Below are 21804 nucleotides of genomic sequence, written 5' to 3'. Positions count from 1 at the left end.
TGCATATTTCATATGTATTCACTTAGAGATGATCATTTAATGATAAAACTATAATTTGCTATCACTTACTGTAGTAACGAAAGAATCTAGACTCAAAAATTATATTTTATTTAAATCCACATGTCAATAACCACTTAGAATAAGACTTAGCACCTAAGTATTAAATAACTGCCCAGTACATTCTACATTTAGTGGTACCTCATAAATAGCTCAGGCTAGTGGAGAAATATTTGAAAAGCATTTGTAAGGATGAAACCTACTTCCTTAGCCCTTCTAAAGTTTCTTTTAAATGGAAAGGTATGCTTATTACATTTTGTTCAAAATAATATAAGGACATGTACTCCTGTTTGACTTTGACCACCATAGAAAGACATGATTTGCTAATAATCTTAGTGTACTATTAACACCCAAACTAGAAGACATTTGGCCTCTTCTAAAGTTGTGTTTCATATAAAGCAATCACAAAAGAAAAAAAAAAAATATATATATAAATGAGAAAAAAGTTTAATATATTTTGATGTTTTTACATTGCACTATTTAAAAGAAAGTTAAATGTCAGGTATGCTTCCTACTTCTGTTGGTTAATTAGATTGCCGAAGTCATTTCAAATGTTTAGAGAGAATCTACCAGGTCATCATCAGTCCATTCCTCCTAAAGGGAAAAAAATGTGGTAAGGGTTAACATCAAGTTAAGACAAGCTGACTGACAACAGTCTACTACTGTAGATTTGTTTTTTGAGATGGTCTCTTACTATGGCTACAGCCAGCAGCACAGGTTGTGCTACTAAGTCCTGCACTTGATTATGATAAAGACGCAGACTCAGCCTATGGAGGCTTTCCTTTTGACTCTGCTTATTTATCTTTGACTTCTTAGACAATTTTAAAAATCAGGGTAAAGCAATGGAAGGATCCTTTCAGAATAAAGTAAAATTTAGCACCACTGCTGTCTGTTACATGAAGGATTCTTCAATCAAGTAACTTACACTACTTTAGAATTGGCACGTAACAGTAGTGTTTAAAAAAAGTCTCTAAAAATAGGCTGTGTGTTCTGCTTCCTGATCAGCACCATGTAGCAAGCACCCGCCCCACATGCTCCTGCTGCCTTGTACTAAGCCCTCTGCCATCCCTTCTCCTGCCATGGACTGTAATCCCCTGGAATGGTTACCCCAAATAAGTCTTTAAAAAAATTCAGAATAGGGTGAAAGTGGGAGGGAGGGAGGATACAGTGATGGGATAACAATTGAGATGTAATCTGAATAAGTTAATAAAAAAATTCAGACTGTGCCTAAAGAGGTGAGTAAAAAATATAATTTTAAACTTCAGAGGTACTTTAGTCCCAGTATTTGGAGGGCTGAGGTAAGATGACTGGGAGTTCAAGATCAACTTGGGCTATAAAGCAAGACACTGTTTCTAACATTCTCACCCCACCTGTCTTTAATGCTTCTAATACTCTATAGCAGAACACCTTAATGCTAGAAAACGATTTTTGGTTTTTTTGTGTTTGGTTTTTTGAGACAGGGTTTCTCTGTGTTAGCCGTGGCTGTCCTGGACTCTCCTTGTGGACCAAGCTGTCCTTGAACTCACGGCAGTCTGCCTGCCTCTGCCTCCCAAGTGCAGGGACATGCTAGAAAATGTAAAGTAAGTGATACCAAGTTCACATTTAGGTATTTACCCTAACATACCTCTTCTTGTTTGGGTTTCTTTGATACATAATCATCATCTTCATAGCCTTTCCTCTTCTTCCTATAATTAGGCAATTATGGATTAGCAAAGCTGACAGTGGTAGCAAAACCTATAAAAAGGGAACTAGCAAAGCTATGTGAAATACAACCCGATGTCGCAGCGCACAGGTACAATGCCAGCACTCAGACTGAGTCAACAGTATTGCCTTCAGTTCAGGCTAGCATGCGTTAACACTGTGAGAACCTATCTATAAAAAACAACAACAACAACAAAAAAACAACAAAAACGATGTATCTGCTGAAGAAAAGGAAATAAATAACTGAAAAGGGATCATTTGTGGCTACGAAGGAAATACTTAATCCAGTGTAGCAAGAACCTGCAAAGAGGCTGAGCATACCTATGGATCCCAGTAGTTGTGACTAAAGGAACTTAGGATAACCCTTAGTTACATAGTGATACCTTGCCTCAAGTAAACAGAGCAAAGAGAATCTAGAGGAAAGAAATACTGGAAGATCTTGTCTTGGTTATCGTACAAGCATACGAAAGTGGAGCCCAGTGGTGTTACACGCCGCGCTGCCAATACTCAGGTGGATAAGGCAAGAGGATTAGCAGTTTGAGGCCTACTAGGTCTCATAAGACCCTGTTTAAGAACAAATAAAAGGGCACACTATAAAAGCTATGGTTATTACGAGTGTGTGGTGTCATATACATCGGTGGTCAAAGCACACAGGGAAAATTGGCTCCACACATCCGTGACAGGCTTAGCGTGTTTCAACACCAAGAGCCATATGGAAAGAATAGAATTTACTCTTGCAGGTTATCCTCTGCCCTCCACGCAGGCACTTGCTTACATACATACTCAAATAAGATTAAACGTGATTTAAAATCTGCCCACACCTTTGAACTTAGCTGCAATAAAGAAATCGTCAACTAAGAAAACCATAAAATAATATTCAAAAGCAGATTAGAAAAAATTACTATTGGTAAAGCCAAACATACCTTACCGTTCACAAGCATTTCTTTATTAAAAAAAAAATCACTATGTATGTAGAAACTATATAGCAATTTGACAGTCTAACTTCTGTCATTTGTATTAATAAAATTTGAACGTACATTTTTGTCTGCTTCATTTTGTTGAAACTTTGTATTTTATAAAAGTGTATGTCTGTATTAATTTTTAAAAGTTCTTCTTATACAAAGAAACAGACACTCTGACAGGAACATAGAATTTTCTTGGCAGAGGGCAAAGCGAAATGTAATCTCTGTCTCAGGAATTTTGGATTATGGCCCATTCCATTACTAGCTAGAACAGAATTAGTTGTCAACTGATCTAATTAGAAGGACAAATTAGTAAGTACTTTAGGGTTTAGAGGCCACGCAGTCTCTGCCACTTAACTTTTCTACCACAGAATGAAAACATGTAGAATAATTATGTAAACTAATAATGGCCATCTTATGTTCCAATAACTGTACTTCTAGAAAATAATGGTGGAGCCTAGATGTGGCTGCGGGGCCACAGTTTGTGCATTTCAGAGTCAATGTAGGAACACAGATAAGTGCTACAGCACTTTTACTTCCCAGTAGGTCAATACTTCTTCTCTACAGCCTTCTAGTGTTCACTGTAAACCTACCGATTTCAAGATTTATGCAAAGCCATGATTTGAAGCCGTAGCTATAAGACAATAGTTCTATATTTTGCACTTTGGATTTCTCATGTAATCCCCTACTACAACTAAGTTAAGGAATTAAGTCATGCTATTTTGTGCTTGAAGGCCTTAGCATGCTCTTCAGCTTTTCATACATATTTGTTACATTTCTCCACTAATCGTAGAGACCAGAATACTATCTATATATGCCACAGCTAATTCCCATTACATGTTAATAAATAGTAACAGAATTTTAGAGTCAGTCCACATAAAACAAATTACTTGTATTAGCATATGCTTAATAAGTTTCAGTGGATCTTTTATGCAGAGCATAACAGATTTTACAGTGAATTCCACATTAACCTATAAATGAAGAGACATAGTATGCTCCTATACTTACACAAAGCAACCTAGTGTCACAGTTTACTGGTTCTCTAATACAATGTTTCCTCAAATGGAAGTGAAGCACATTTCCTCACTAGTTTATAAAAAAATAAGTCTAAAACCAAGTATGAGGTTGGTAGAGATAAAGTTTAACAATCTCATAGGAAGACTGACTCCCAGCAATTCCACAAGGAAGTTATACACTGATGACCCCATCAGAACGCGAGGATGAAAGCCCAACACTTCTTCCTTGTGTTTATTCACTAGAAACATGCACACAGGCCAGGCTGGGGAGCTCAACTTCCAACACAGGCAGAACCAGTGCACCAACAGTGCTTTACAAATCTGATTTAGGTCCTAAGATTAACAAACTGCACCAGTGAAATGACTTAAACAACAGTTGAACCTGATGACTCCGTGAACGCTGGCGTCATGCCTACTTACGTAACCACATTGAGTGCAAGGTCAGCAGAGTGACACCGCTCCAGCTTCTGTTTCAGAACAGCAACTTCTTCAGACCTGGGTGGCTCATACTTTTTTACTAGATTCCTCATGCCTACATGGAGATACAAAAGTACTTAAGAAAAAGCCTGCTTTTAGCTGGATGTGGTGGCACATGCCTCCACCTCTGCTCTCAGGAGGTACAGGCAGGCAAATCTGAGTTTGAGGCCAGCCTCGTCTAGAAAAAGCCAGGGCTACACAGAGAAATCCTTCTCGAAAAGCCAAAAACCAACTAACTAAAATAAAGAAGGCAAAATAATCTAATGCGCTGCAGGAAACAAAAGACGTTGGTGATAGTATAAGGATTTGTATTCTATATTAAAATCAAACACCTATCTGCCAGGTGTGGGTGGGGCACGCCTGTAATCCCAGCACTCAGGGAGACAGAAGCAGGTGGATCTCTGAGTTTTAGGCAAGCCTGATCTACAAAGAAAGTCCAGGACAGCCAAGGCTAAACACAAAATACTTGCCGAAAAGCCAAAAAAGAAAAGAACACACAAACACCAGCCTTTTAAGTTCAAGTAATGACTGCTGTTTATCTCATTATATTTGGTATAATTATAAGCACGCTATATAATGTAAGTAGTGGTTGTTTGTTTTGTTTTGTTTTGTTTTTTTTGCATGTGCTTCCACATTTAAATTTTGCTCAATGTACGGCCTTTGAGGTAATCCCTATCTGATGTAGTGAATAATCTTTATTCCTTACCACCAACCACATTTATGAACAGTCTATCCTACAGGTGGTGGCCCAAGAATAGAACTCATGTTTGTAAAGACATCCTTTTAGAAACATTAAAAACAAACTCATGAGATTAAAAAATACCCTCTAGCTTACCTTGTTATTACACATAATAAGCCATATAAAAATCTCAAGATTTCATAGGAACATGACGATAAATTCAGGGACTTGCTGTGTGGCCATGTGCTCTCAGACTGCTAGCTAAGCTAGAAATTGATCCTTGTGATTCAACATCTTCCAACAAAATAAGTACCTTCATATTATTAAAGATGAGTATTTTTCAAGCACTGTTCATGTGTCTTATGTATTAAAATAAGTGGAACAAAAAGAAATAATGAGAAATCAGTAATTAATGTGCAAGCTTCAAATGAGAGGTGTGTTATCTTTATGGTCCCTTCTACTACCAAATTGTTAAAACTATTACCAAGCCACAGTTAGCTTTAGAAGTGAACCCCCTAGTGGTAAACATGAAGACCTACAGTTTATGGGGGGTGGGGAACAAAAACAAAAACCAAAAAAACTCTCTACTCCACTATGCTCAGAGGAAATCCAGTATCACTTCAAGCAAAGCATCACTTGAATCACAGCTTTTAAAATAAACATTAAATGCATATACATTGACTATCACCTAAAGGACCTCAAACTTGTATTTATTAGTTTATTTGCTTTTACCTCTAAAGCACATCTCAGTAGCTATGAACATAATTGCCAAGATAATGAAGAACTGTGTGGTGGCATCCCCCTACCATCTTAGCACTTAGGAACCTCAGGCAAGGTATTTCAAGCTGAAGTCCACTCTGGGCTACATAGCCAGACTCTGTGATATATTTAACACACGCACACATATAAATGTGCACATATAATTAATACATACATATGTATTAAGCAGAAATTCTAATCAGAATTTCTAAAGATTTCTCAACACCACTAAGTTTTTGTTAAGTCTGTTATTAAAGTCGATATTGATTTCCCAAGGTTACTATTAAAATTATCATTAAGTTGGTGTTTTAAAGCAACCATCTAATATTCTCTCACACTTCACCAGGAATCTGAAATCTGTGTCCTTGTGCTGAAAATCACAGTATAGGCAGAGAGCCAAATTCTGTCTGGAGGCTCTAATGAAAATCCATTATGCTTATTCATTTCTGGTAGCTACTAGCATTTATTGTTTGTTTGTTTGTTTAGTCACATCACTCCAATTTTTAAGGCCAAGATCTGCACATCTCTTTTGTTGTGTTAACATTGTTTTTTTTTTTATATATTTTTCTCTACCTTTTGTTGATGACCCCATGTGCACATCTCAGGTCACCACCAGCGCTGGTTGATGGACTAACCTGCCCAGCCCCTGGCAGACTAAGGTAACAGGTACAGGTCCCACAGACAGACCTCCTTTAAGGAGGCATTTTTTAGAAGCATTTTTCATGTTTTTGTTTTGTTTTAGTTTGGTTCTTTTGGTGTTAAGGTTTGAACAAAAAAACTGGAATGTGCTAGAGAAGGGCTCTACCACCAAGTCCCAAACCAGGCCCAGCTAACAAGCTGCATTTTTATCAAATTCTAAGCTGTAATAGTCAATATGTCTTCTGAAAGACGTATGATATGACAGCTCACTCCTATCAATCCTACTTGAAAATTATTGGCCTTGTAACAAAAGGACGAGCAAATGACAAATATTAACTAGACCTTCCTATTTAAAGACCTTCCAAATGTAAATTCCAAATGTAAACGTTGAAGTTAGTTCTCTTGATTCTCAGTGTCTATCACATATTTGTGGATTCCTTTAAAAGAATCTAGTTTTGACTTAGCCCTTTCTAAATCTGATATCCGTATTCTCTTTTACATATAAATAGTATTTCCTTCCACAGACCTTGTTTATTCTCGCCAATGTATCGTCACTGCACTGTAACATAGTAATTCAATAAAAATAAATTTAAACAATAATCTACCACTGTACATTAAATACCAAAAATATAAATACAGAAGACAGCTTTGTTAATAGCACTTACTTTTCATTATATCTAGTAACTGTGACAGGCAAGTTCTGTTTTCTCTCAGCATTAGACTCTCTGATAAATAGCTGTTGGAGAAAAAAAACATCTTAACTTGTTGAAAGCACATAGCACGTTAAAAAGACAAGACATAAATTATTCACCTCCATGTTTATTTCATCAAGAAGCATTTTAAATTATTTATTCTAAAATATTACATTCTACTAGAAAACTCCACAATATTACTTACTACCATTTCTACCAGCTTAAGAGATGTGTACTGTTCAAAGCTTTTATACATAACCTTTCAGAGATAAAATAACAGTACGAAGAGCCAGTGTTTATCATTTTTCTATTACATCTTTGGTATATAGATATAGATATTCTACAAGCCTAAATGTAGGTGACTTATAAAGAGTCTGAGCTATAGAGGTGGATCTAACTAAGCTCAAAGGTAGACGGTAAGGAATATGGCACTGGTCAGTTTTCTACCCTTAGTAACAACGTTCTTTTACCTATATATAATGTATTGAGCATTAACAACCAATCCAACAAGATGTCATCTCATGCTTTGTAAATCTATTATGTGTTATCTTTACCAAGTCCAGAGAAAATGTGTTCATAATTTCCTATGAGTGCTTTATAAACCCTAATTATCTGTTTTTACTAAGAATCATTGAAAGTATGAAAACACACCTTGTTTACATTTTAGTTACTCCGAAATTTTATATATTAAGACTTGGTGCATAGGTGCTACATGCCAAATGAACAGAACGTCAAATCCTGGTTCTTCCAAAAATATATTTAAAAATCCAAAACACTTTCTCCCAGGTAAATTAGTTCTAAAAACGAGGAGTTTAAAAGAACTACCTAGAGTAAACTATATGGCAAAACTTGGATAACTACACTGCACATTAACTAGTTTCTTTATTCTCCTCTTGTTACACCTTTGCCATCTTAAGTTTCTTTTCATTCTCTCTTCTCTCCATCTTCCCCCATGCCCCCTCCCTCTCTCCACGTGTCTCTGTCTCTCTCTCCTGCTCAGACTTTAGATTTGCTTTCCCTTACAAAGGCTCCACACCCAAACTCCAGAAAAGTCCGTTATTCACATGGATGTTTCTCCTATTTAGCGCAGGATTTCTTTCTTTCTTGTGTAAGTGTAGTATAGCAGAAGCTCACAAATGTTTGCTTAGTAAAGAAATGAGATATAAATCACAATACAAGTAAATCTCCATGGTGAGCTGTGTTTGTACAAAGAAGGTACACTGGGGCCAATGGCTAACGGCACATACTGCTCTTGCAGAAGACCCAAGTTTGGTTCCCAGCATCCATAGCTGACAGCTTCTAACCACCTAACTCTAGCTCCAGGGTATCTGAAACCTTTTTGCTCGTTTACATAGGCAACTATACACATGGCATATACTTACATATACACACAGATTAAAAATAAGTATTAAAAAAGAGGTATACATACCATAAGCTAGAAAAAGCTAAGGCCACAGTCTTTCATCCTGGATGTAAATATGTTTCAAAATTTATAACTGTTCACAATGTATAAAGCTAGCTTGCTATATATTCTGCCTTGTGTGAAATATACTATCTGTGGGTCAGTAATGCTGGTTCTTCTGCAGTCATAATAAGTATTCCAAGGAGGGAGGACAAAACTAAATCACACCTGTTCAGGTCTGATGCCATCTTACCACTGTATTTTGAAACTTGAAGTATATAAATTAGTTTAAATTTAGAAGATTTTACCTTCCTTAGCTATTATAAAGATAAAAACAAAAGAATCTCATAAGATTAATTAAATAGAAACAATAAAAAGTAGTTTAAATTGGAAAACAACTGAGTATAACAATTATTTCTAATTTACCATTCCTTGGGCTCCCTAAAAATATACCTATCGTACTGTTATAAGTGTAAGAGATAATATGTACATAAGATATTAAAGATTCAGGAAGATTTAATTTATATAAAGTAATCATTGTTACGTCTGCATCTCTGTGTGTTTAGGTACTGGCTATTATTATTTATGGCTCAACTATAATTTTCATATGGATATGCCCCAAAGCATTACTTCTACAAATCCTTACTGAATGTGTACTACAGGCCCTCCAGCATCAATGACACAACAAAGCAGATTTGCTGCATTAATATTGCCTACAAGTTCACCAATGTGTACATCAGTCATATTCTGGTAGCTATAGTTGTCTTCCAAAACTACCTGTTCCACTTCTACTCTTATCAGACATGCATTCTCTTAGGTCAGTAACACTTGACTAATTTCTTTAAAGGAGATCTTTCTTCCATCACTTAACATGCCAGACATAAGCATTACATATACAAAGATAACTGTCTAATGAACTGTACTTAAAACTCAAGACTCTACTAACAAGTAAAGGTAAAACAAAGTAATACCTTTCCATAGTAATTCCAGCCCTAGAAGCACTTGATAAAATGGCAGTCAGGGCGATTTGTGAAGGTGTGTATAAAAGATAAGCATCTGTCAGCGCAATTCTACTAAGAAAATCATCAGCTGTTTTCCTCAAAATCTCTGGATTCTCCAACATGGGGTATCTAGTCTAGAAAGAAAGTTTACAGGTGATACAATTTCTGAGTTTATTGGAGAACAATACCATTGAAAAAACACAGTAACGAATAGGTGCTTAATAAAAAGTGGTTTTAAAAAAGTAACTCTTTTCACATGTTCCAAAAACTAATCTTTCAATGTTATTGTTTGGTATGTACTAATAGAACAAAGCTAAACTGCAGTCATAAAATTCTGAACATTTTCTTTTTTTGTTGTTTTGTTTTCTGTTTTTTGAGTCAGGGTTTCTCTGTGTAGCCCTGGCTGTCCTGGAACTCGCTCTGTAGACCTGGCTGGCCTCGAACTCACAGAGATTCACCTGCCTATGCTTCCCAAGTGCAACAAACACCACCTTGAGAAATTCTAAACATTTTCATTGATATGATTTTCAAACTTTTTTGGAACACAACGATTAGAAATATGCTTATAAGAAAACAAACAAAAAACGGAGAAGTATATGCTTTAAGACAGTAATACTTAATATTATTCTCAACTTAGTCCTTTTAGAAGTTAGAAATGTCTGGGCATGGTGGCGCACACCTTTAATTCCAGCACTCTGCAGGCAGAGGCAGGAGGATCACTTTGAGGTTGAGGCCAGCCTGGTCTGCAAAACCAAGTTCAGGATAGCCAGGGACTGTTACATAGAGAAACCCTGTCTCCAAAAACCTAAAAAAGAAGAAGAAGAAGAAGAAGAAGAAGAAGAAGAAGAAGAAGAAGAAGAAGAAGAAGAAGAAGAAGAAAGAAGAAGGAGGGGACGAGGAGGAAAGTTAGTTAGAAATGGAGGCTCCTAGAGGTTCAACTGGATTCAGGAAGAACAAGATGTGTTAGACATAGACTCTCAGGTCAAGTCTTCCCAGGCAATCCAGGACACTGCAATGCCATATTAGGAATTATAATACCACATCATTGTCATAGGGAATTTGCTCTAATGTGTATTTATTGTGTTGGGGGGGGTGGAGAAGTGTAACTGGAAATGAATACTGGACCAATTAGCCTTCCTAAATATCTACAGAAATACTCTTAGACTATGCCCAAGAAGTCTGAAGACCTTATAACAGCCCAAGAAATCTGAAGACCTTATAGTATCTGTCAATTCCTTACATCTCGATCCCCTAGACTGACTTCAGGTACTCACAGTCAAGTCCTGAAGCAGTGAGACAATCTGTAAATACTCTGAAACGAAGCATCAAGCTGTAGAATCACACATGGGCCTAGTCTTTGTCCCCAAATGTCTGACCTCTGAGTGATTAATGTAGTCAATCCCCCTTTCTCTGGACTTCGCTTAGTTTCACCATGATATTCTTGTAAATCTCAGACCATTTGGCTATGACTCCATCTATGTGATCTGGCTTCCCAGAGTTTTCCATCACTTCTTTACTGTATTTTTTTAGATTTTTTTAGTGTATATGTCTGTGTTGGTGTGAGTATGTAATATGGGAGCAGTACCCACAGAGACAGAGAGTGGGTAGGATCGTCTGAAGCTGGAGCTCCAGGCAGTTTTGAACCACCACCACACGTGTGTGCTGGGAACTGAACTCAGGTCCTCTGGAAGAGCAACTGATGAGCAATCTCCTCAGCCCCAATTTCAACAGGATCTGAATCTAATTTCTATACTTTTCATTTCTGGGCACTGCCAGAAAAATCTACAAAAGAGGTTTTGCGATACTACTATAAATTCAAATTCCCTGACCTTGGTGTGTCTTAGCACTACCTACCCATGATGGTTTCCTAGAAAACGTGCTCTTCCGTTGGACAGTAACTATGGTCACTACTTTCTACATTTCTCAGTGCCTCTGGGAAGCTTCCAAAAGATCCCATCACTCTACAGAAAAGTATCTCTGCCCTTAACAAATGTAAGTACTATTTCTACCAAATCCCCAGATACAACAGCATCTTTACCCAGACTTTCTCCTTTTCTTGTTTCAATGCAAGAGCTTGTACTTACTCTAAGGCCAATGTACCCTGTTTCAATCCCCATGCTACCTTCCTTAAATTGTTCATAGAGAACGCCACAGCTCTGCTATACTGTCTGTTTCCATTTAATCATTTTCTTATTACTAGCTCAAAAGATCAGTACTTAAGGCTGTCAGTATCTTCTGCATCACTAACCTTTGCACATCCAGCATTTCCTCTATCTTATTTCTTCCCACTTCAAAGAAAACTGTTAAATCCAAGTTATGTATACCAGTCTTCTATTAATAATGACTAACAGGCATGAGTTCCACATGGTTCTTATGCAGCCGAACATTTCCTAGCATTCAGTTATTTCACAAAAATCACGAGTACCACATCTGCAGTGATGCTTGTTTAAACAAGCCCACAGTTCAGCATAAGACACAAGTATGTAAATTACATAATTTTGGAACGTGATACATAACTATGTTTTTGCTGCACTATATATTTAAAATTTTTATTTTAGGGTGTATTTCTTCTACTTACTAACAAAAAGTTACAAAAACAACTCAGGCAGGTGCATAAGAGTAACAGAAGCCATGGTTATGGGAGTATATGGCAGCTCCATGCATGGTAACACCTAGCTACAGACAATATATAAAGGGAGAAGACTATGACATAGTTCACACGATGACAAGTGTTTCAGAATCTATCCAGTCTCTGAGGAAAAATTGTAAGAAACACTTGGTCCTCTCTCTCCTTCCCTCCTCCTGGACGGGACAGAGTTCTGAGTTCTAGGGCTCTCCTTTTCTTTGTGCTTTAAAATGTTAAATTCTATTTGCTTTTATGCATATGATGTGTATGGGTGTTTTGTCTGCATGTATGTCTGTGCATTACATGCATGCCTTATATTCAAGAGGGACAGAAGAGGGCCTGAATCCCTTGGAACTATACTGACAGGCACCCATGAGCTGCCATGTGGGTACTGGGCCCTGTTCACCTAAACTGGTAGGCCATCTGTACAGACTGTCTCTTTCGATTTCTTTCCCCAAACCCACCAATCTGCTTTCTTCCCTTCTGTCCTTCAAAGACAAATTTCAACAAAATCACAAATGGCCTTTCTCATACTAAATGCAGCAAACATTATTGTTGGCATCAAAATCACAAATGGCCTTTCTCGTACTAAATTCATCAAACATTATTGTTGGCATCATGTTCTTGTGGACTGTGTACAGTTTACCTTCATTCATTCAAATGCTGATTTCTCTACTGCATTATGAGGTTTCATCTAGACATTGCATTGTGATGTTTATTCTAAGTATCTCCTGTTTCAAGTCTGTGTAAACATGTCACCATTTGTTCTCTGTATTGTCAATAAAAACCAACTAGCCAATGATAAACAATGACAGAGAATAGGGGGGGACATCATGGTGGAGTGAAGACAGGAGAAAGAACATGAAGTAGAGGAGGGATCCATGTGGGGAGGACTGGGAAATATCAGGAGAAATGAACCAGACCTAGGATATAAGTAAAAAGCAAGTATACTGTGGGAAATCTGAATGGGAGGAAACTATACTAGCTTGGAGGTTTAGGATGGTGTAATTATTGCACAACATTGTGCTGGGTTAATTAAATAGATTGTAGACTCTCTGTGTAGTTATTTGAGTATAAAGCTGGTTAAGGAGTAACTGCTGATTATACTAAAATTATAACTCAATATTAAATATTAATAATTATTTAACATATTATTAACATACTTCTTTGCTTGACCTGAGCAGAATTAAAAAGATATGCTTATATACAAGAGCACATGGCTTTATTTCTCCAACAATCCTACAACTCTGGATAAATTTTAGTTCTCTTTCGAGCTTCTACATTGTTAACTACCCTGTAAACGTTTCATGTCCAGTCCTCCTTTTGACCATTCTGATCCATTCTCTTCATTATGCAGGCTACATAAAGATGGCTACTCTTATCTGATGGTATAATGGCCATTTTGGTTGTCAACTTGACAATATCTGGAATTAACTAAAACCCAAAAAATGTCTGGGCACACCTGTGAGGAATTTTTGCTTAATTAAAATCAATTAATTCAAATTTCTGAGGTAGGAAGACCTATCTTTAATTGAGACTGCTTGAGGTCATAAGACCCAGCTCCTGCTGGAAACCTATATAAAGGACATGAAAGAAGAAAGCACCTCTCTTTGCCTGTTTGCTTTTGCCTTGCTAGCAAGTCCAATTCTTCACTGACATTAGAGCCTACTTCTTTGGGATGTCAGTGTGTACTGAGGACCAGCTGAGACATCCAGCCTCATGGACTTAACTACTTAATTCTTGAACCTTCCATTCACAGGCAGCCACTGCTGGATTAGCTAGACCACAGCCTGTAAGCCATTTCATAAATCCCCTTTCTCTATACATAGAGAACCTGTTACTCTAGAGAACGCTGACTAATACAGACACGAACTAAGCTGCGAGGCTGCCAACATGCCATTTTCCTCACAGTGCAAGCCCGACCTCACCCATCCTCTAAGCATGCCCTGCACTGTCTCCCCTCCATCTCCAGGCTCTTCATATCGTAAGTGAGCTCTTGACAAGGAAGGTCTCTGGGTGGGATGTTCTTTCCTCACCTAATTCATACTCTTGATTAGAATTTCACTTCAAGTGATGCTTTCTCAACGATGTCTTCCTTGCTTTTCAATTCGCCATCTTCTCATAGAATATTTTTATTTCCCGATATAAAATTTAGCACACAAATAAAAAGTTATCTAAAATATTACAGTGTAAGGTCCATGAAAGTTGTCATGTTCCTGTCTTGTTTCTAGGCTGCACCCCCAAACATAATGTTTAACATACAGGGAATATCCATAGCTGTTTAACTAAGAATAATAACTAGTTCTTGACTTCTCTTTGACTTTATATAGACTATCCAACAACTTAAGTTGACTATGTCAGTATTTACATATGTATCAATATGTGGTACATATAAATGTGTACATAACTTCCACACATAAAATATACACATGCACATATTTGTGTTACATGTCATATGATGCAGCTGCACTATACTGCCAGGACCGTTTCAAACTCCTAATTTCAAGTGGTCCCCCCATCTAACCTTCCTGAGAACCTAAAACTACAGGTGTCAGCTACTTATAATTTTGGTGCTTATATTTGTGACCTCAGTTCATAAAACATTAGAAGTAAGATCCATTTACCTTTTAGTCCAATATTAAGAATGTTTTGAGGTGCTGTAAGTCACTCATCCAAGGTCTATGACAATATACTTCGACTACAAGAGTCACCAAAACTCTTGAGAGCATTACAGAAACTCACAATTCACTACAGCAGATAACTAGACCAGGGACCTGGGATTCTTGCCAACAATCTAAGAGACAGACTCTTGAGGTGGACTCTAATGCACAGTCAAGTTTGAAAACTATTACCCTAGAAGAGCCAGCAAAGACTCCCAGGTTGCACCTATATTATGCCATTTAGGATATTACTGGTTATAAAGTTTTCAGTTCTTTTTAGCAAACAGTAAGTAAAGAGTACATCCATTATCTAATTTTGTAGCAACAGTAAGTAAAGAGTACATCCATTATATAATTTTGTAGCAGTAAGTTTACCTTTATATCAATGAGGAAGCCTTCGAATGGTCTGTAAGGGTTGTGGACAATAAGGTGAAAATTAAGTTGCTGTATGAGCAGTAGTTCATATTCCAAAATCTGCTCCAGTGCCTTCTCCTGTCCAAGGGGACTCTCTCGAAGATTCCCAACAAACTGAGGACTAGACACATTGAATTCATCTACTTTGCAGGCCAAAAATGCACAAGTGAGCCTACATGACAAAATAAAGGAAGGCAAAATACCTAAATACTCCTTAAAGCACTTTGTAAATTGCTTAACATTTATATGCGACTATGTTAGACGCTGCGGGAAATAAAGTGAAACAGAAGTTGAAAAGTGCCTCCTCAGGCGTTTATCCATTAGGAGACTTAGCAGAACTATAAAGTTAGGTTGAGCCAACATCTAATACTGCTACAGCATTCGGCTACCACTGACTGACGGTTCCATATAGAACAACCAGAAACTTGGAAAATATAACTAAGGATTAAAAGTGGTATGTACCAAAAATGGAAGAGTTAACCTAGAAACCAAATGGAACCATGTCTATAGCATGACCAAGGAAGACAGGTAAAGGTAAGTACTACCGTAGATGGGGTCATCAGTAGAAGTCTCAAGTCGTTTGAGTATGGGATTACCAGCTTATAGGCAATGGGGAAATTCACTTGAGTACTAAATTAAGTTAAGAGAGAAGAACTAGTACGAAAGCTACCTGAAGTCAAAAATAAAGGCCTGAGCTTCACTGGTGAGAATGGGATGGGGAAAATAAAAAAATAAATAAGTAAATAAATAATTAGAAACACGAAGACAGCAGACTGATGAGTCCTACAGTCATTCTGTTCTCATCTTTAATGATAAGCATAATGCTTAGCCAAGAGAAGAAACAAACTACATCTTTCTTTAATCAAAATGAATATTAAGCTACAAGACCTGTAAACTAAAATGGAAGTGGAGACGAAGAAATTACTACAAATGATTCTTAGCCTGAGCAGTTGGGAGAATAAAAGTGCCACAGACAGTGCTACCAATAAAATAGCTCGTTTTAAGAAAAACTATGTGAATGGTAGGCAAGCTGCAGTTTAGATGTCATTAGCAATATAGAAGATAATGACAAGTAAGGAGACCTTAAATATAGAAAGAAAAAAAAAAAGAATTCAAGTCTGTATTGCTCATAATTAAGTCAATTATCTCTCATGTATATCCCACAAACAAGTGTTCACATATTATAAACATCTTCAATGAAAAAAGAAAAACAAATTTATACTCACATTATTATCCGGGGGTGATATTCCATTACTGAATTATTAAGATAAAAACGCTTGAAATACATACAAGCTGTACCCTAAAATTCAAAGAAAAAATATAGACATCTATAAAATCAGAATCTACTTGCATGCTAAATGTTAAATTTGGACAATAACGTATTCACACATAGGTTTCCTTGAAAATTTTCTCCCTACCAATACTTCTCAGTTTTCCTTTAATCAAAATAAACTGTGATAAAGTACAACAAAAGCACCATAATCAAAACAGCCACTCATTTTTTTTTAAAGCTATGTCCCCAGCCTATGTGGAGTAATCCTTTCTGCAGTCACTGACTTTAAAAAGCTGTATGTATGAGTATATCGGAATTCGCAACATGAATACTTATAATCAGAAAAATTTAAGGATTAAAGTACCAATAATCATAGGCTACTCAGTCCTGAAAAAAAAAATGCTAATGTAATAACATGACTGGAGCGAGCAGCCTTTTCTCTGTCAACTCCAGATCTGCGATGAACCATGATGATCCTGCCACGCTGCAGCACTCACATTTATCTGAATATATCCCACTCATAAGTAAGTTGCATTGTACGAAGCGCGAGAGTATCAATCTCTTCGAACCCTTGTAATACAGCAGTAAAATACTACTCTCTCCACAAGAAAAGAGAGTCATGACTTACCTGATTTATTCAGACACTTCTCAAGGGTCAGAATATGTATTCAACTAAGAACTCTCTGTATCTTCAATTATTATATCACGTGACAAAACAGTAAAATAACTACTTATTTATTTGATAACAAGAAAAATCATTCATTTAAATGCCGAAAAAAGTTGCTGTTAATTTATATTAAACAACAATAACAAAACTACTGTATCCATTGTATAGATGAATTTCATAAAGTTCATTCAAGGTCTACCCAAAGAGATAATTTAATCCTACCAACTCATTCTACAGTTCCCATAATGAAAAAGACAAAACCCAAGTTTCATCACATACACTAATCAACTGTATTTGATAAAATTTAAGACTGTTCCTCTCTCAGGTAAGTCAGTTTCAATATTCTTCCTTTTTTTTTTTCTGTTATGAAAATAGAGCAGTTTAGATAGTTCTTCTCTATTGGGTCATAAATCATTCTCTCTTTGAAGCTTTACAAACAGCCTTTCATACTCAACATTTACAACTAACAAGCCATGAAAGCAGGAAGCAAGGTAAGTGTTTGCGACACCCATAACGCCATCTTTTTTCTTTGTTATTTAGCTTTTAAACACAAGCTACCTATTCCTTCTCACCACTGCCTAACTCAGTAGAAAACAAACAATAAGAACCATATAAACTAATCCTGCTATAGAGATCAGTTGTTGGCCAGGCGCGCATGCAGCCTGGGTTTGATCCAGAGTTTTAAACAGAACCAGATCTGTAGTGCCTACAATCCCAGCATGTGTGAGGCTGAAGCGCTAGGCTCAGAAGTTCAAGGTTATGCTCTGGAATAATGAATTCAAGGCCAATATGACCTGGAGAAGACCATCTGAAGAAAACAAAACCACCACCCACCACCACCACCACCAATAATAACAACAACACCATCACCACCACCACCATCATCACCACCACCAACAGCATCACCATCACCACCAACAACAACAAAACCACCAAGAAAACACTAACAGAGTCAAAGGTAACCCTCTAACTTCTTCTAGTAAAAGTTCAAAAACTTATGGTGAGAGTAGCAGCTGGAACATAGATTAGTGCATTATTTCAAATAGAACTGAGTTTAGCATAGCTGAAAAAGCACTAGGTTATACTCTATTCTCAATTGTACTGTTCTCTAGTAAATATGAGAAGAAAAATGATTTTTCTTTTTTCTGAAAAACGAGGATGTCACAAACTGTAAAGTGGACTATGAAATGACACTGGAGATCCCTTTACTCATAAAGTACAGCAACTCATGACTTAAGGCCTTTATTTAAAAATCTCACAAAACTGGCTTTTCTGACATTAGTTACAGTGATACATCTGTGAATATACCAGTATTTAAAAATAGAGCTGAGTCATATAAACTTTCACTTAAACTTCTTACAGTGGCTAATATCAATTAAAACTCAGGCACTGATTCAAGGGACATAAGTATCTAGGCAGAAGCCACACTTCTTAGTATTACTTTTGTCTGCTTTGGTTAAACAGAATTAACGGAATGACCGTCACTTTTCAGCCCAAGGTTTGAACAGCAGCTAAGCCGTCTTCAGAGTCCCCTCCTGTGACCTCCAGAGGCAGAGGATCACTAGGTTAGGCGCTACTTGAGTCACAGGAGGCAGGAGCATGAGACTCCGGTCATGACAAAAGAGTGCCACTTTCTGATGAGATAGCCCTGTACTGGGCCTATTTAGTTCTACAGGTAGGACTACTCTAGCATAAAGGATAACTCTAACGTAAATAAAATTTTGCTACCTGGAAAAAAAAAAGTGACAAAAATAAACAAGCCCAATTATGTCAAGTCTTCGAGAGTGAAGAGAGAATATAACTAGAAATTTAGAAGAGTTCAATTCTCACAAGCCAGCTAAAAGGCATTATACTTTACTCCTATTACTTACCACAACAGATCGTGGCATTGCTGGTTTAAACACTGAACAGAATTCCAATAACCTTTTCTCATAATATTTGCAAAGCGTCATTTCTTCATAAGGCTCAAGAAACACTGGATCATTTGGAAGAACCTTTAGACAGAGCAAACATTTCAATGTAAGTTCAGTGAATTAATTGTAAAAATGTCCTCTCTGTCATGCTGAAATTTGATTTATATCTTCAACAAAGGACATATCTCACCTCACTTTCTCTCTGTAAGCTTGCTAAGCATTACACAAAATATCTAAGAAAATAATAAGCAAAACAAATAAAACTGAATCTAAACCATCATTTCACAATTTCCCCGAACTGTCAGTTGGACATTTTAAAACAATCAGGACAGAGCATGTGCCAATATGTACCCAGGTTTGATACCATTATTTGTAAATTAAAAAGGAGATACATATTTTCACTGGTTGGACATTTCCCTAAGTCCCTTTTTCATCGAATCCCTGTGTCACTCAAATTAAACAGCAAGAAATAACTCAGTGCATCTGCTACCTCGTTGTTTGGGGAATACACATATCATTTACTTGAAATCTGTAGGCGCTACTGTAAAGATGCCTCACGCCAGTGCAACAGAAACGAGTGGTAGAGCTGTGAGAAGTCCTGGATAGAGAGCCACAGACCAAGCCATACTCAACTGCCTACATCCTTTCCGTGTGCAACCTTCTGCGTGAAGGTTGTTTCTGGAAAGCTGATACAACAAGCCGTCATTTCCCCATTTCAAGTATTTGAAAAGTTCCCTTCGGTTTTAGCATGAATTTTAACCTCCTTACACTTACGATGACAAGTCCCTTGCCTTTCTTCCTCAACCCCTGCTGCAGAGGTACAGCCTCACCCACAAATGACCACGAGCACCCCCCCACACGCACCTGCCTGCAATTCTGACTTCCCACTTGGCACCAGCAGCTGTGCCTGCCTGGACCATCCTTGGCTCCTCCTGCCAACTACTGAGGAAGGTTTGCCCTGACATCCTGCAGGACAAGCGACCAGTCTGAGTCGCGCACTAACTCCGCATCCTACCAAGGCTCTGGGGCCATTTCCCAGGATGTTACCCATCCCTCTGGCAGGGACAGCCCCGGACTTGGGTCGCGCGTCCCTGTCTGCACTGACCCAGCCAGGTGCGCACTTCCCGCCCGTCCGCAGCTAAGTGGGGACGGCAGGTGGGCCCGCGTGTCCCCGCAGCCACTCGGGGGTGGGGAGCCCGTTTGCGGGGGGGGGGGAACCTCACCTTCCCGTTAGCCACCGCTTTGCACTTGAATTTGCGGTTGGCGTCGGCCCGCAGGCGCGCCAGCTGCTCCTCGCCGGCGAAGGTCCAGTGCCGCTTCTGGCTGCTGCTGTGGTACATGGCGGAGCCGTCGCGGGCCGCAAGGCCGAGACAGCAACAGCGACACGCAGGGAAGGCAGCGGCCACGCGCGACCGCGACCACGGGAAGCCCCAGACCGGAGACGCGCGCGTGACGTCACGGTCACGTGCCGACGTCTGCGGCGGCGTTTCCGTAGCCCGTGGGCGGTGTTCCGCGAGGCGGGAGGGCGGAGCCTCGGGGCTCCGGGCAGTGCGAGCCGGAGTCTGAGGGGAAGAACCCGCCAGGGACCTGGTTGGAAGCGGAAAGCGCAGTTGTGTATATTCCAGCGACACCTAACGCAACCTTTTTCTGGAAGGTTTTTAGCTCCTCCCCTTCCCTGTATTCCCATCTCTGAAGTCAAAGAGGATGCTGGTTTTACAGTTCTTGGTATGCCCATCGACATTACTGCCTTATGCGAATTTTAAACTATCATAATGCTTAAGAGATATACCTTTAAAATGATAATAGTGGTGATGATGAGGATGATGTGACTTCTAAATTTGTGTTTGCGATACCAAATTTACATTAGTTCCAAAAGCCTTCCTTTTTTGGTTTTTCTCGTCTTCGTTTTTAGAGGGCACAAAGCAGTCCTCCACTGCCATAAATTGTGCACTAGAGTTTTCCTCCCTCTCTTCCTGCCCCCACCCCCACCCCCTTACCTGTCTTACTGTGGACTAGAAGTTGCTATTCAGTTGAGGATGGTTTCAAATTTATGTTCCTTCTGCCTATGCCTCTCAGTTTCTGGAAACACAGGCATGCATGACCACACACACATTATCTTCAGGGCATATTTCACTGCCTTTAAGGTTATCCAAACAAAACAGGGTCTGGTCTTCCTAGAAGAGGAACATGTAAATTCACAGCTTGTTAACAAAGATGCCACTAAGAAGTAAAATATTCATAGGAAAAAATTTCAGTGGCTTAAAAAAAGAAAAAAAAGAAGCACAACTGTCTTTGTGCAGCAGTTCTTCAATTGTGCTATGTATTATTTGTAAACAGATTCTAAATATTTTGAGTGCCAATATACCTGTAATTCAAGCATTGCAACAAAAGATCTCTGACTTTACAGAGCACTTATTGCCTGCTGGCCTCCAAAGAAAAAGTTACCTGCAAGGGCATGCACAGTATTGGGAATTTCTTTCTTGCTTTGAGGAAATCTTCCCACTTTTTAAAGCCTTATCCTAGAGATGCTAATGCTGTGAGAGAAAACAAAACAAAACAAAAACAAAAAAATCTGAGACCCTGTGTTTTTAACAAGAAAGGAAGAAAAGGGGACCCAGGAGAATAAGGGATCCATCTTATTTATGCAACTTGGGATAATATTTGCATGTCTTTGTGTGTATGGTGTATGTGTGCATGTTTATATGTGTGACTTGGAGTGAAAGCTGAGAGTTGATGCTACGTGTATTCTTCAGTCTCTCTCCCTTGTGTTTATCAAAGCAGAGCTTCCCAGTTCCTGCTAGGCTAGCTAGCCTGCCTACCCTGGAGACCCTCATCTCTGCTTTCAGAGTGGTGGGTGGGGGTCACA

At 38.3% G+C, this 21804-nt stretch overlaps 1 protein-coding gene across 1 annotated transcript; it reads right to left on the bottom strand.

Annotated features, from left to right (window-relative positions):
- Positions 1-482: 482 nt before the first annotated feature.
- CCNH (cyclin H) lies at positions 483-20403 on the bottom strand. The gene is made up of 9 exons (XM_084802674.1): positions 20162-20403; positions 18897-19019; positions 16312-16385; positions 15047-15257; positions 9356-9519; positions 6956-7026; positions 4157-4268; positions 1682-1742; positions 483-651 (listed from the first exon to the last, which is right to left on the bottom strand). The coding sequence occupies exons 1-9, from the start codon at positions 20276-20278 to the stop codon at positions 613-615; spliced, it is 972 nt and encodes a 323-aa protein (XP_084658800.1). The 5' UTR covers positions 20279-20403; the 3' UTR covers positions 483-612.
- Between the last annotated feature and the right edge of the window lie 1401 nt (positions 20404-21804).

Source organism: Acomys minous (genome assembly GCF_964271855.1).
Source record: "Acomys minous genome assembly, chromosome: 11".
NCBI classification, from domain to species: Eukaryota; Metazoa; Chordata; class Mammalia; order Rodentia; family Muridae; genus Acomys; species Acomys minous.
This window is presented reverse-complemented; position numbering and strand designations above follow the sequence as displayed.